General features: G+C 42.4%; 1 protein-coding gene across 1 annotated transcript; it reads right to left on the bottom strand.

Annotated features, from left to right (window-relative positions):
- Nucleotides 1-792: 792 nt before the first annotated feature.
- TMEM139 (transmembrane protein 139) lies at nucleotides 793-5,926 on the bottom strand. The gene is made up of 4 exons (XM_010307325.2): nucleotides 5,817-5,926; nucleotides 5,405-5,506; nucleotides 4,065-4,373; nucleotides 793-2,648 (listed from the first exon to the last, which is right to left on the bottom strand). The coding sequence occupies exons 3-4, from the start codon at nucleotides 4,310-4,312 to the stop codon at nucleotides 2,240-2,242; spliced, it is 657 nt and encodes a 218-aa protein (XP_010305627.1). The 5' UTR covers nucleotides 4,313-4,373; nucleotides 5,405-5,506; nucleotides 5,817-5,926; the 3' UTR covers nucleotides 793-2,239.
- Between the last annotated feature and the right edge of the window lie 7,074 nt (nucleotides 5,927-13,000).

Genomic DNA, 13,000 nt, shown 5'->3' with positions numbered 1-13,000 from the left:
ACACACCGGTTCTGGCATTTGGCGGTTTTTTTGATTTTATTTTTAGAGTTTGTTGCACGTGTTTTATTGACGTGCGTTTCAGCTGAAATCAGGTGAAATCAAAAAAAGGGCTCAAGTAACGTTCAGTAATTAAAAGGGAAGTAAGAGAGCACGCAGGACGTGCAGAGAACACGGGAAATAAGGGAAAAGCAACCAGGGCATCCTTTTAGCAGAAGCACATTTACAGCTCTTGTCATATAAAGCTTCAGATAGTTGTTCCATTGGTGCAGAGGAGTTTCGTATGTGAAAACTTAACACAAGGCCAAAGGCTTGCATAACCCTTACAGGCACTGAAGGCAAAATCCTAGTGATCATAACTGGTGAGATTTTTGGTCTTTGTTTTGGCCAGTGTTTATCTGTGCTGGTCACCTGAATTTCTTCGTGATGCCTGGCAATTAGGTGCAATCAGAAGGTCCAGGTTTGACCAGTTTAGACCTAAAGTAGTACAACTGTACTGCTTTTTATCATGGGTTGTTCTTTTGTGTTTGCAGACACAGGAGCGAAATGCAAGAAGTGATTGGCTTTAAAGAAAGCACATTGCCTCTATCAGCAAATTTGTCTTTCATAATACTTTCATGATATAGGTATCGTAGCTGCTTCATCATTAATGATATTAAAGTCATTCAGCTGTAGAGTTAGAAATGGAACTCTCCTTTTTCTAAGGTAAGAGTATCAAATAAGCAGAATGCAAGTAAAAGCATGTCTTTATGGAGTGTTTCTCTTGAGAGGAAAAAATAATGATGCCACCAGGTATTTTAATGCAGTCCCATTTATTTATAAACAACATAAAAGGTCTTTTTTTTCTTTGAACTATAAAGAATCAAACAATTAGAAATAATTTATTTGTTTCTAGCCTGTGGTTTGATGGCTCCTTATATGGATTAAAGATGATGCAGTCGTATGAGACAAGGCTGTGATGACTGCTGCTCTCCTTCATAAGGAGATTTGGACCACCAATTTTTTTTTTTTATTTGGACATTCACCAGATATTAATGTCTCTTTCCATACTGCAGACCACTTTAATGCCGCACAACCTATCAGTTTAAGTCACCATTTTAAAAGACTGCACAGCATCACTGATCGGTGGGAGCTGGAACCTGGCTCCAACCTAAAGCTGTCATGATGAAGACCACATGTGCCTCAGGACCGTTATTCTCAGGTGCTCTCTGCTGCAGCTGTGGCCTCGGCAGACAGACTGGCCTTTCCAGAGTCCAGAGGGAAGCCTCCATGCACAGCGTCGTTACGGAGAACTGGAGGAGCGCTGACCTTTCTGTGCAAATGCTTGCCATGATGACAATAAAGTATCTTAAGCCATCTGTTTGGGGCTGCAGTACAGCAGAGAATACACCCTCCTGTAGAGCTGCAAAGACTGGTGGTGCTGGCAGAGGGTACATATATATGTATGTATCCCACTGCCGGCCTCTCTTATAGGAGAAAAACTGCTATTATCTCCCTCTTGTCCACCACTGCAGGCTGTGTGGGATGAGAACCTTGTCAACAACAGAAGTCATTTCATGGTGCCGTGCTTGCCGTCAGCTTTTCAACCCCAAGTGACAGGTATCGGGTGGTGCCAGCTTCCAGATGAAGACAGCCGCCCTCCCCTCAGTCACGCTCTGGTGCAGCACAGCTGAGGATGTGGAGCAAGTGCGACAGAGGGGTAGGAGCAAACAGCGCAAACCATAAATTTGTGTTGCTGCGAAACAGCAAGTCAGGGAACTGCAGCCTCAGTCTCTCAGTAGGGACTTCAGGGTGGCTGATCATTGCACAGCTCTCAGCAATACTGCTGTTTGTAATGCACAGGCAGAACCTACTTAGCGCTGTTTCTATTCCTCCCCTTTCTCAGGCAGCTTCTCCTGGCTGCATCCTGCAGTCCTTCTTCAGAGGTCCTTTGGCAACCTTGTCTCTTCCCATGGTTTGCTCTCCTCCCCCATGATGGTGTATCTCTAGTTTGAGAATTGTTGCCATATATAACACAACTTTCTTCATAGTGGTTTTACATATCTGCCAAGACAAAGCATTGTGGTGTTGCATTGATTTGTATTTTGTGTAAGCTGTATCTGTAGTTCAGCTCTGGTTCAAGGAATGGTGAGACAAACTTTTAGTTTCAGGTATGAAAAATCTCAGCTCTTTCACCTTCCCTTCAGGAGTACCCTGTATTGGGGTGAGGGTTTGGTTCTGCATTCATGGAAGGTGAAATTAATCATAACATGGAGGGCTGGAAAGCATCTTCAAAGACCTCATCGTTGATGGCACTCTCATAAGCAGGTGGTGGAGTGAGTGGCTCCAGTGGCTCAAACCTGTCCTCAGTACCTTTCACGTCATGGATGTCCGAAACAAACCGCTGCGGTCTTGGGGGCAGCACCAGCTGCAACTGCATCCTGGAGCCCGTGTCTGTCTCGGAGGTGTGCCTTATGTCTGTTGCTGCTGACACCCTGAGTGCCTCCACCATCATCTCTTCTTGGGCAGATGATTCAATGACTACGTTGTAAGGAGGAGGCTCATTCAGTGGTGAGGGCACTAAGCCTGGATTGGATGCAATTGTCCATATTGGTGGAACTGACATGGTCATCACCTCCTCATAGGTGGGTGCTTCATAGGCAGCGTTCACCCTACGGACAAAGAGAGGAATGGCAGTTACACTGGCTATTTTACTGCTTAGTTTATGCAGAGGCAGGTAGTCCGGATAATGTCATATAGGGACCATGCTACAATCAATAGATGTGACTGAGATAGGATATCTGACATGGTATTATTGTGTTGTAATTACTATATGATGTGATATTCTGCCACTGGATCAGCTCACTTGTCCAGCCAGGATTATTTCTTGCTTCTGGAGAATGGATTATCTGACCATTTTCCCACACTCCCCAGAATAAGTAAAAAACCCCACACTGGGTTTCAGCATCTTAGGCTTAGCTTGATCATAGAATCATAGAATATCTCAAGGTGGAAGGGACCCAAAAGGATGATGTCCCTCATTTAAAATCTCCTACTAGTTAAAATGCATTACTAAGAATTACTAACTACTAGTTATTTCTCAGAATAAAACAGGACCTTACTTTTTTAATACATTAGTTCAATGTTCATCTATTTTTAAGAAATGGAGAAAATTAACTATTTTCATTTAGTTTAAACAAGGACTAACTATTCTGTGTTAAAAAGAATATCTGCAGAGAAAAATGTTACTTTAGAAACATTTTCCTTTTTAGGACATATTTTAAAATAAATATGTTTTTAGGACATATTTTAAAATAAACAGATACTAATTTTCTTCTAATATGCCCCCAAGCTAGCAAAGCCCAATATAGACTTCTTTTTATGTACTCTTTCTGAAAATAAACACAAAGTGACATTTTTGCCCTTCTACCACACCCTGTATTCAAGAATGTTGTCAAGTCATTTATGGATGTGGATAATGATTATCTGGATTATACAGACAAGAAAGCAAAGTTAAACTCTTTACCTAAAGCAGGCAAATTAGGTGATGTTGAGAACCTGCAAATGTACATGAAGCCAAAAAGATGTGTGAGTATTCAGAGCCTCTCAAAATCAGGGCTTATCAAGTTGGGTTTTTAAGACTGGAAACACACCCAGTTACCGGTTCCTTTTAAAAAGTTTGCCAACGAGCAGTTGCTCTGGCGATAAGGTTTATAGAGCTAAACCCGCCTAAGATTCGGTACTGCTTCAGCATTTTTTCTTTTTCCTTGTCTGACTCATTGTTTGGCAAGACTCAGTTAGTCAAAGAAAAATAAAACCGGGCCTGGATCTGTTTAACCTTGGCAATTGTTAGCGGATCAGTTCCCGGGGGGGGGGGGAGAAAATAGATATTGGACAAGATACAGGACATGCATGGCATGGAGATTTGCAACCTCCATCTGAATAATGAAGGAAAACAACCTAAAAAGAACTTTTGTCTTCTGGAATGGAGTCTGTGTTTGGTGCCCTAGGGGAAAGGCTGCAAAACATATGTAAAATGGCCATATCTGAGGAGAGAGTTAAAGAGGAATTGCCAGGTTGCTGCTTACCCTGCTTGGCTTTGTCTGCTTGGAGGTATTTCATTTGCCTCATGTTGGTGCTGATTCTTCAGGTAACACTCGACAAACACACTCAGCAAATACCCGATCAAGCACACTCCCCCTACCCCTAGGAAGAAATAGCCTACTGGATTGATGTTAGATGAAATGGCCAGCATGGTGACCCCAATGAGAAGAGCAGCAGTGAAAAGAAGCAACAAGACTTGGCGGATGTTCTTCCAGTGTGTCTCTAACCACATGGTAGTATAGACGGCGGTACCAGACAGTTGAGAACAGATGAGCAGTTAAGGGGACAAACATCTGTGGAAGACGGAACAGTTCTTTTCAATATGAAACATGAGCATACAAACACATTATCAGTATCACGACCAAAATAAGAACATACATACTCAAGTACGTGCCATCATAAGAACACACAACTGTGCACATACGTAATATGCCTGGGAAATCTGCACATGAATGCATGCCAGTGTAAATGTACTAGAATTTCCTATGTGAATGCATATTGAATAATGGGAACGCTTGGACACACAGTTGCCAGACATAAAATGCATAGAACATCAGCACTTATTGCCAGGCTTATCTAAAAAGGTCTAGCTTCTTAATAGAACTTAGAGCCGTCTAGGATGCAGATTTGAGGTTACTACAAAAGTGAAACACAGAATAACTTTAAAGGTTAATTCTAGGGCATTTGTACATTGCATAATGAACATTCAGATACGAGTTCAGATCCCAGAAGAAAAGTACCATTATTAATGGGGCTGTCTGCCCCAGTAAATTGAGTGTCTGACTTCAGTGTAGCATTACAGCAATAACATTACTTTAGGTACTAGATATAGCTGGAGTATGTCTGTTTTTGCAAAATGTAGGCATGCATTTGAATATTTTCCTATATCCTGAGTTTGTTTTCTGTTGGTGTGCTCTTTTGCACCATTCTCAAACACAAAAGCCCCTCCTGTCCCCCATTCCAAACCCCATCTCTGTGAAAGAGACAGCAATTGTCACTGTGTGCAGTCAATATGGAATGAATACCAGGGATCTGTTGTATTCAAGAAATATCATAATTAAGGAGTCATCTTGCATGTGCCATACTAATGTGCATACATCCTACTATTTTGATGAAGACTCCTTTGGAGAAAAAAGCATGGGCACACAATGGGCATATTTTTTATGAATATGCATCTCCAAACAAATATACAATTTTATATAGTTCCACGTTACATTTTGTGCTTTTGCACACTAAATACCTTCCTTTGTTACAGCAAAAATAGATAACTGTGCACATAAAAATGCCAGAAAAAGAAACACATTCTTTTTCAGCATTTACTTACCAGAGAGAGGTTTCGATAGGTAGGAGCAGTCATGTTTTAACTTCTCTCTTCATCACAAGGTAAAACTTGCAAGCTCTTTTGCAATCTCCTGCCCCTTCTGACCTGAGGATGGGACAGCAGTAAAAACTCTCCCTTCCTCCTTTTGAATTTTCTTGTAGAGAGGCCACGAAGACTTCTTTTAAAACTAAAAGCCGGAAACTAGTGAATATGGGAAGGTACCAAATGATGGGAAGATCCAGTTGTACGAGTTACGCATGGGAAACTAGGACCTCATGTTTCCAGGTTCTGAATCCAAAGCAATTTGTAGACAATCTCATACCTTCTACTCTTTTGCAGCTCTTCTAGGTCAGTCCCACAAAAGCAGGAAACTCATTAGGAAAGAGGGCGGAGTGAGCAGTGGGGGAGTGCTTACCTGTGTCGGATCTGTTTGGTCTGCTTTGCTTTAATGAGAGAAACTCTGCACTGAAAATTATGTTCTGCCCCACTGCGTAGCAAGGGAATCTTGATCTCCGCCTCACAAAGCAGGAAGGACTGCCGGCCCAGCCCACATCACATGGCCCACACATAAATCTATTTATGAGTTCTGTAAAATGTAAATCTATACATTTTCCTATCCTGACTGGGTGCTGTTTGTCGGATGTTGTTTTATGCCCTCTTTGATTTTACAAACAAAAGGAAAAAAGGAGGCAATGGATTATTACTTTGCAGAGGGATGGGTTAAAATCCTTTTTACTCCTTGATGTATCTGGGAATGAGGAGTACTGATAATCAACAGACCAGGTACTGAATTACTTCGTGAAATCTGTTATCATCTGAACCTTTCGTCTGTGTCTGAGACAAGACTAGACTAGACTATTTCATTTGGAAGGGACCTACAACAATCATCTAGTCCAACTGCCTGATCACTTCAGGGCTGACCAAAAGTTAAAGCATGTTATTAAGGGAATTATCCAAATGCCTCTTCAACACTGACAGACTTGGGTCATTGACTTCCTCTCCAGGAACACCGTTCCAGGGTCTGACCACCCTCTTGGTAAAGAAATGCTTCCTAATGTCCAGTCTAAACTTCCCCTGGTGCAGCTTTGAACCATTCCCACACGTCCTATCACTGGATCCCAGAGAGAAGAGATCAGCACCTCCCTCTCCATGTCCCCTCCTCATGAAGCTGTAGAGAGCAATGTGGTCAATGCTCAGACTCCTTCTCTCCAAACTAGACAAACCCAGTGTCCTTGGTTGCTCCTCAAATGCTGTGCCTTCTAGCCGTTGCACCAGCTTTGTTGCCCTCCTCTGGATGAATTCAAGGACCTTTACATCCTTCTTAAATTGTGGGGCCCGGAACTGCACACAGTACGGTGTGCACACAGCCACACCAATGCCAAGTACAGTGGTATAATCACCTTTCTTGACCAGCTGGTTTTGCTGTGTTTGATGCACCCCAGGATGGGGTTTGCCCTCTTGGCTGCCAGGGCACACTGCTGAGTCCTACTGAGCCTGCTGTCGACCAGCACCCCCAGATCCCTTTCTGCAGGGCTGCTTTCCAGCCACTCCTCTCCCAGTTTATAGTTGTTATTCCATCCTAAGTGCAGAATCCAGCATTTTGATTTGCTAGCTTTCATCCAATTAATCATAGCCCAATGCTCTGATCTATCCAGATCCCTCTGCAAGGCCTCTTGCCCCTCCAGAATCAACAGCACCTCCCAGTTTGGTATCATCAGCAGACTTGCATTCAACTCCTGCATCCAGATAGTTGATAAAAACATTGAACAGAACTGCCCCCAGAATCAAATGCTGAGGAACATGGCTGGTGACCAGTCACCAGCCAGATGTAGCCTCATTCACTACAACCGTTTGAGCTCTGCCCTTCAGCCAGTTCTTCACCCAGTGCACCATTTACCTGCTCATCCCACAGGCGGACAACTTGTCCAGAAGGATGCTATGAGGGACAGTATCAAAAGCCTCACTAAAATCCAGACAAACTACATCCACCTCCTTCCCTTCACCCACTGGGCAGGTGACCTTATCATAGAAGGATATCAGATTAGCTGGACAGGACTCTCCCTTTGTGAACTCATGGTGACTGTGCCTGATGATTGTATTGTCCTTTAAATGTCTTTCAGTGGTACCCAGTGTAATCTTCTCCATAATATTTCCGGGAACTGAGGTTAGACTGACAGGTGTGTAGTTCCCTGGGTCTTCCCTCACGCCTTTTTTGTAGATTGGAATAATGTTGGCTAGCTTTCAGTCAGCGGGGACCTCCCCAGACTTGCAAGACCTTTGGTAGATGATCGAGGGGGATCCCTGGTGTATCATCCACCAGCTCCTTCAGTACTCTGGGGTGAATCCCAGTCGGGCCCCATGGACTTTTGAACATTCAGCTGATATAGCTGGTCCCTTATGATTTCAGTGTCCACGAATGGAGAGTCACTTTTCCTGCATTCATGGTCCTCTGACTCAGGGGACCGGGCAGCCCAAGGTCTATCCGTATTATTAAAGACTGAGGCAAAAAAAGTATTGAATGCTTCTGCTTTTTCTCTATCCCTATTAGTCGGGGGACCATCTTGGACAAGTGTCAGTCCAATGTTTTCTTTAGACCTCCCCTTGCTATGAACATACTTTACTTTAAAAAGCCCTTCCTATTATCTGCAACAACACTGGCCAGTTTCAACTTTAAGTGAGATTTGGCCTTTCATGTCTTCTCCTTGCATATATGAACCACAGCTCTGTAATCTTCCAGCGGAGCCTGACATCGCTTCCAGAGATCATACAATGTCTTTTTCCTCTTGAGCTCCACAAGGAGTTCCCTGTTCAGCCAAGCTGGTCTTCTGCCCCCACTTGGTTGACATGCTGGAATTGCCTGCTCCTGTGCTTCTGAAAGGGGGTTCTTGAAGACTGACCAGCACTCATGGACTCCTAAGCCCTCAAAAGCAGATTCCCAGGGGACACTGCTAAGTAGCTCCCTGAACAGCTTTTGAAATCCAGGGGAACAACTCTGCTGTCCTTTTTTCTCATTACACTGAAAACTTTAAACTCAACCATTTTGTGATCACTGTGGTCAAGACAGCCACCTACCATCACATCTCCCACAAGTCCTTCTCTATTCACAAACAACAAGTCTAGGAGGGCATTTTTCCTAGTTGGCTCACTGAGGACTTGTGACAAGAAGTTGTTATCTCCTACAAACTGCAAGAATTTCCAAGACCTGCTTGTCTCAGCAGTATGGTATTCCAAGTTGATGTCTGGGAAGTTGAAATCTTCCATAAGGTCAAGGGCTACTAATCCTGAAATTTCTCTTAATTGCCCATAGAATCAGCACTTAGAGTTTGAGCATTGGAAGTGCTCAAACACTATAGTGTGAATTACCTCCAGGAGTGGGCTGAAGCTCCTGTTTGTCTGTAGCAGGAAGATGTCCTACTGCTAAATGTTTATTAATAGTATTCAGGTTGGAAGACTGGGCCAACAAGAATTGCATGAGATTTAAAAAAGATAAATGTAAAGTCATGCATGGATGGAACAATCCCAAGCAGCAGTACAAGCTGGGGTCCGACTGACTGGGATGCAGCTCTGCTGAAATAGACCTGGTGGTCATGATGAACGGCAAGCTCAACAGGAGTCAGCAGTATGCTCTTGAAGCAATGAAGGCAAACTGTGTCCTGGGCTGCATCAGTAAGAGTGTAGTCAACAGATCAAGGAGTGTGATTATTCCACACTACTTGGCACTCATTAGGACATACCTGGAATATTGTGTACAGTTTTTGTCCCCCTAGTTCAAGAGAGAAATTGAAAAATTTGATGTGGTCTAGTGAATTGCCACCAAGATGATTTGAGGGTTGGAGAACTTTGACAACTTAAGGAGCTGGGTTTGTACAGCCTAGAGAAGAGAAGGCTTTGGCATGTCATGAGTGTCTACTCACAGTTTTCCAGTGTCTAGTAGGTAGTTACGGAGAGGATGGAGGTACTCTTCAATGAGGATACATGGTGACGGGACAAGAGGCAATAGGAAAGAGGGTAAGTGCCTCTGGATATAAGAAAAAAGTCTTCAATGTGAAAACAATGAAATGTTGCAATTACTTACCCAAAGAAGTGGATGAATCATCTTGGCTGGAAATTTTGAAGGCTCAGCCGAGTCTAAAGCCCTGCTTTCAGTCCCCTTGCAGCCTAGATTTGCAAATGTTTCTATGTTTCGAATACTTTTCCCTTATAATTGTCCTTTTGGCTGCTGACAGATAAAGGACTTTCAGCTCTGATTGTTATCCATTCTTCTCTTTCAAGAGAATTCCTTTGAAGATGGCAGAGTTAACATCCATGTAAAGAGGAGGAAGTCAAGCTTCTGGTGTGTAGCATGTCATTTTGCAAGACTATCATATAAATGGGAAAACTGATTTGTTTCTTACAGCTCTTTCCATTTTGGGGTTGCCTACTGTTGAGAACACCTTAAGTGCTAAGGAAGATTTGACAAAACTGTTTTCACAGCCTCTCTGCACAGAAAGCATGATTGACTCGAGGTGGAATCTGGACACCTCAGTACTAACAGCAAATTCCTTCTAACTGGGGTAGCTGGTGGTTGTTAGAGATAAAAGACTTATATCCTACTGGGCTGAGGAGGGCATTCAAATATATTACAGACCCTGGCTAAGTGTTCTGTTTTACTGAGCTACTGCAATAAAAGAGCATCACTGCTATAAGAATGGTTCTACTTTTTAAAGTAAAAGTGTGGTTTCACAAGGCAGATGAAATTCCTGCCTCTTCTCCATCTCCCAGCTGTCAAAGCCTGTCCTCCTTGCAGTGATTCTAGCGCTCAGTTGATCTCTTGCTGAGCCACCTCAGCTGTCTCAGGTAGTGGGAAAGTATTTACACTTTTCCTGAGTTAATTTAGTGAGCTCAATCCCCCCAACCATCTGACTATTGTTGAATCTGCCTTGTATCTACAGAAAGTACTTGTCCTTCTGTAGGCTATGTAGAAGGAGTTGAGGCACTTTGCTTGCCTGCATATTCTCCTGTGGGGAGTAGGCACGTAAAAACTGCTTTGGGGCTAGACCTTTTTCCTAAGTTAGGAGAAAGTCAGAAAGGTGAAAAAGTCTTCATTATTTGCTGGAAAACTACCTCTGTGATGGGAAAGGCTCTATGTGATTTGTGGATAAAGATAGAGGTTTTGCTGGAAATGTGTATAGTAGTTTTGATTGGTGCACCACTTTTAAAAATGTTTATAGATATGAAATATCAGGATGAAAAAGGCTAAAAATGGTATGTATCTCTGCTGCATTAGTTGTTGCTTGTATTACTTCAGTTCATTTCAGTTGAAGTTCAGAGTTCAGTAACTCCTCTATATTTTACCCATGGAGTTGCATGGATGACTGGGCTGAATCTTTAGGAATCATTTTTATGCATTTACAAGAATGAGACTTTGCAATGCAGCTGTGAATGCATTAGGTGAACATGTTTATGAATGTAGTCATTGCTTTCTGGATCTAAAGATACAAAACAGGGCGAACTTCTATGAACTAACCTTTGCAATATGATTTCTAGCAACACAGTGCTTCTAAGTGAGGCCTTTCGGCGTTCCTGAAGGACTCCTGAAACTTTTATCTGTCTGCCATTTTGATTATCTCCACAGTCTGGTTCAGACTGTCGTTGGTTACAGTGTGTGAGGATCCATAACAAAGAAAAATTGATCATGTAGCTGCATCAAGAGGTGTTTGGTGATGACGATTCAGAAAACGCAGAGTGGCTTGGGAAAGGCCTGAGAGGTATCTCTAAGCAGTGTTTGTGAAACAAGGGGTAGAAGTCAGGGAGACTGAACAATGACATTTATACTACTGTCCTAAACTGTCTCACTTCCATGTGCAGTAGAGAGACTTTTTATAGAAAGCTTTCTGTTTGTCTGTTGTTCAATCATGCCATGGGGATCAGACTTTATTTAACAGCAGATTTCTTTAGTTAAGATCACAGATTTCCCTTTTTCATTCTTTCTTTCTTCCAGTATCTCATTGTTGATCTTCATTCTTCAGTCTCTAGGAAGCATTTTACCTTTCCCCTGTTTCATCTCACTATCTGCTCTGCCTCCTGCCCAGACTGCTACTAATTAACTTAGTACCTACAGTAAGCTCACTTATCAGCTTGGTATGCAGAGAAGCTTGCTTTATTCCCAAGGGCTTGTGACGTACATACCACTGCATGATTAATCTCTCTCTAATCACTAAGTCTATTCTTCCCTATAACCTTGTCCTGAAGCAATATCTGAGAGCCTGAGCAAGTACTGGGGACTAAGTGCTACTGAACCACCTTTTCCTGTTTTGTCTACCTCTCCTTTTGTCTCCCAGGTTCTGCTTAGTCACCTTTGTGAAATATGACTTTGATTTTTCTGTTCAGGAGCATGATTACATTGTACCTGCAGAGGTCATGGGGCAGCCATGACCTATGGTTGATACGTTTCTGGTCAGTGTAATGTCTTGAGCAGGAGAAAGCAAAACCCCAAGAAAGTTATGCCTGTGCTCAGATGTTCAAAAAGAATGTGTAACTTTGAGAAATCCAGTCGTGCTTGACCTGCCATAGCTGAATGTTCATGTTTCTTGGGACCTGTCAATCTCTTTTTGTCTTCCAGCTTATTCCAGTTTTTATAGGACAATGGTTGAAAGTTATCATATATGTAGTCACAGTATGGTGGGTTTTTTTGGCATGGCTGTCTTCTACTTGAAGTGGCTTTTCTCTGTAGATCAGAGTTGAGATGTGGTCACCAAAGGCCTGATATTGCAAGGAGAGCTTCTACTGCTGCTACTAGTTCCTCACTCAGGGATACCTGCAAAGCACAAATCTACAGAGTTTGAGTCAGAGACACTGTTATAACACTTGTTATGTTGTCCAGAACTAATAGATTTCTATTTTCTGACAGTGGGGAGTCACATTTAAGGTAAGAAGTGTTTCCAGAGATGCCTGCACACCTAAAGTTCCTAAGTATTTAAAATTAACAAAGCAGCACCTCATTTTCTGCCATGAGAATGACAGAAAAGTAAGAAGCATTTTCCAGGGCTATGATATATGAGGTTTTTTATCTCCTCTTGCAGCCTTTCAAATTCACTTATGTCAGATGTTTCATTTTTTTCTCTGCAAAAAAGAAAGAAGAGGCTAGAAAATTCCTCATTTTTATTCCAAATACTCTTTAGAGCAGGAGCCTTAAAACTGTGAGGTTTCATTAGCATTGGTAAAACTTTCTGCAGCTGGTTTAGTTTGATGATGAAGCCCGATCTAGTCTATATTATTTACTTTTTGTTGGAAGACTTTCTATTCTTGTGTAGAATCTCTGCACATTGCAGTACTTCTACTGATGAAAAATCAGACCTTACTGTATATAGGATGTAAATTGGCAGTACGCACTCTTTTGAAGGAATTTACCCTGATGCCTGTAATGCTACTAAATGGAATACTACAGCGACTCCTCATTTTGTGCTAGTTTAGAGCTCCTAATGTGGATCAGACAGAGGAGGAGAGAACTTGACAGCAACTAGGGGTGAAGGAGGGCAGTTAAGATCCTACCACTAGAATATGGTGAAAAAATCAAGTGAAATATCTAGTGTGAAAAGAGCAAGTGATCAGAAAAAAACA

The sequence above is a fragment of the Balearica regulorum genome, chromosome 1 (genome assembly GCF_011004875.1).
Source record: "Balearica regulorum gibbericeps isolate bBalReg1 chromosome 1, bBalReg1.pri, whole genome shotgun sequence".
Classification (NCBI taxonomy): domain Eukaryota; kingdom Metazoa; phylum Chordata; class Aves; order Gruiformes; family Gruidae; genus Balearica; species Balearica regulorum.
The sequence above is the reverse complement of the archived record's forward strand: the minus strand, read 5'-3'. Positions and strand labels throughout refer to the sequence as shown.

What these genes read in the sequence shown, in the direction of transcription:
- TMEM139 (XM_010307325.2), bottom strand. Translation starts at nt 4,312, where the DNA reads ATGTGGTTAGAGACACACTGGAAGAACATCCGCCAAGTCTTGTTGCTT. An exon ending in AGCAGACAAAGCCAAGCAGG is followed by an intron (nt 2,649 to 4,064) that starts GTAAGCAGCAAC and finishes CTTTGTCCGTAG; the next exon opens with GGTGAACGCTGCCTATGAAG.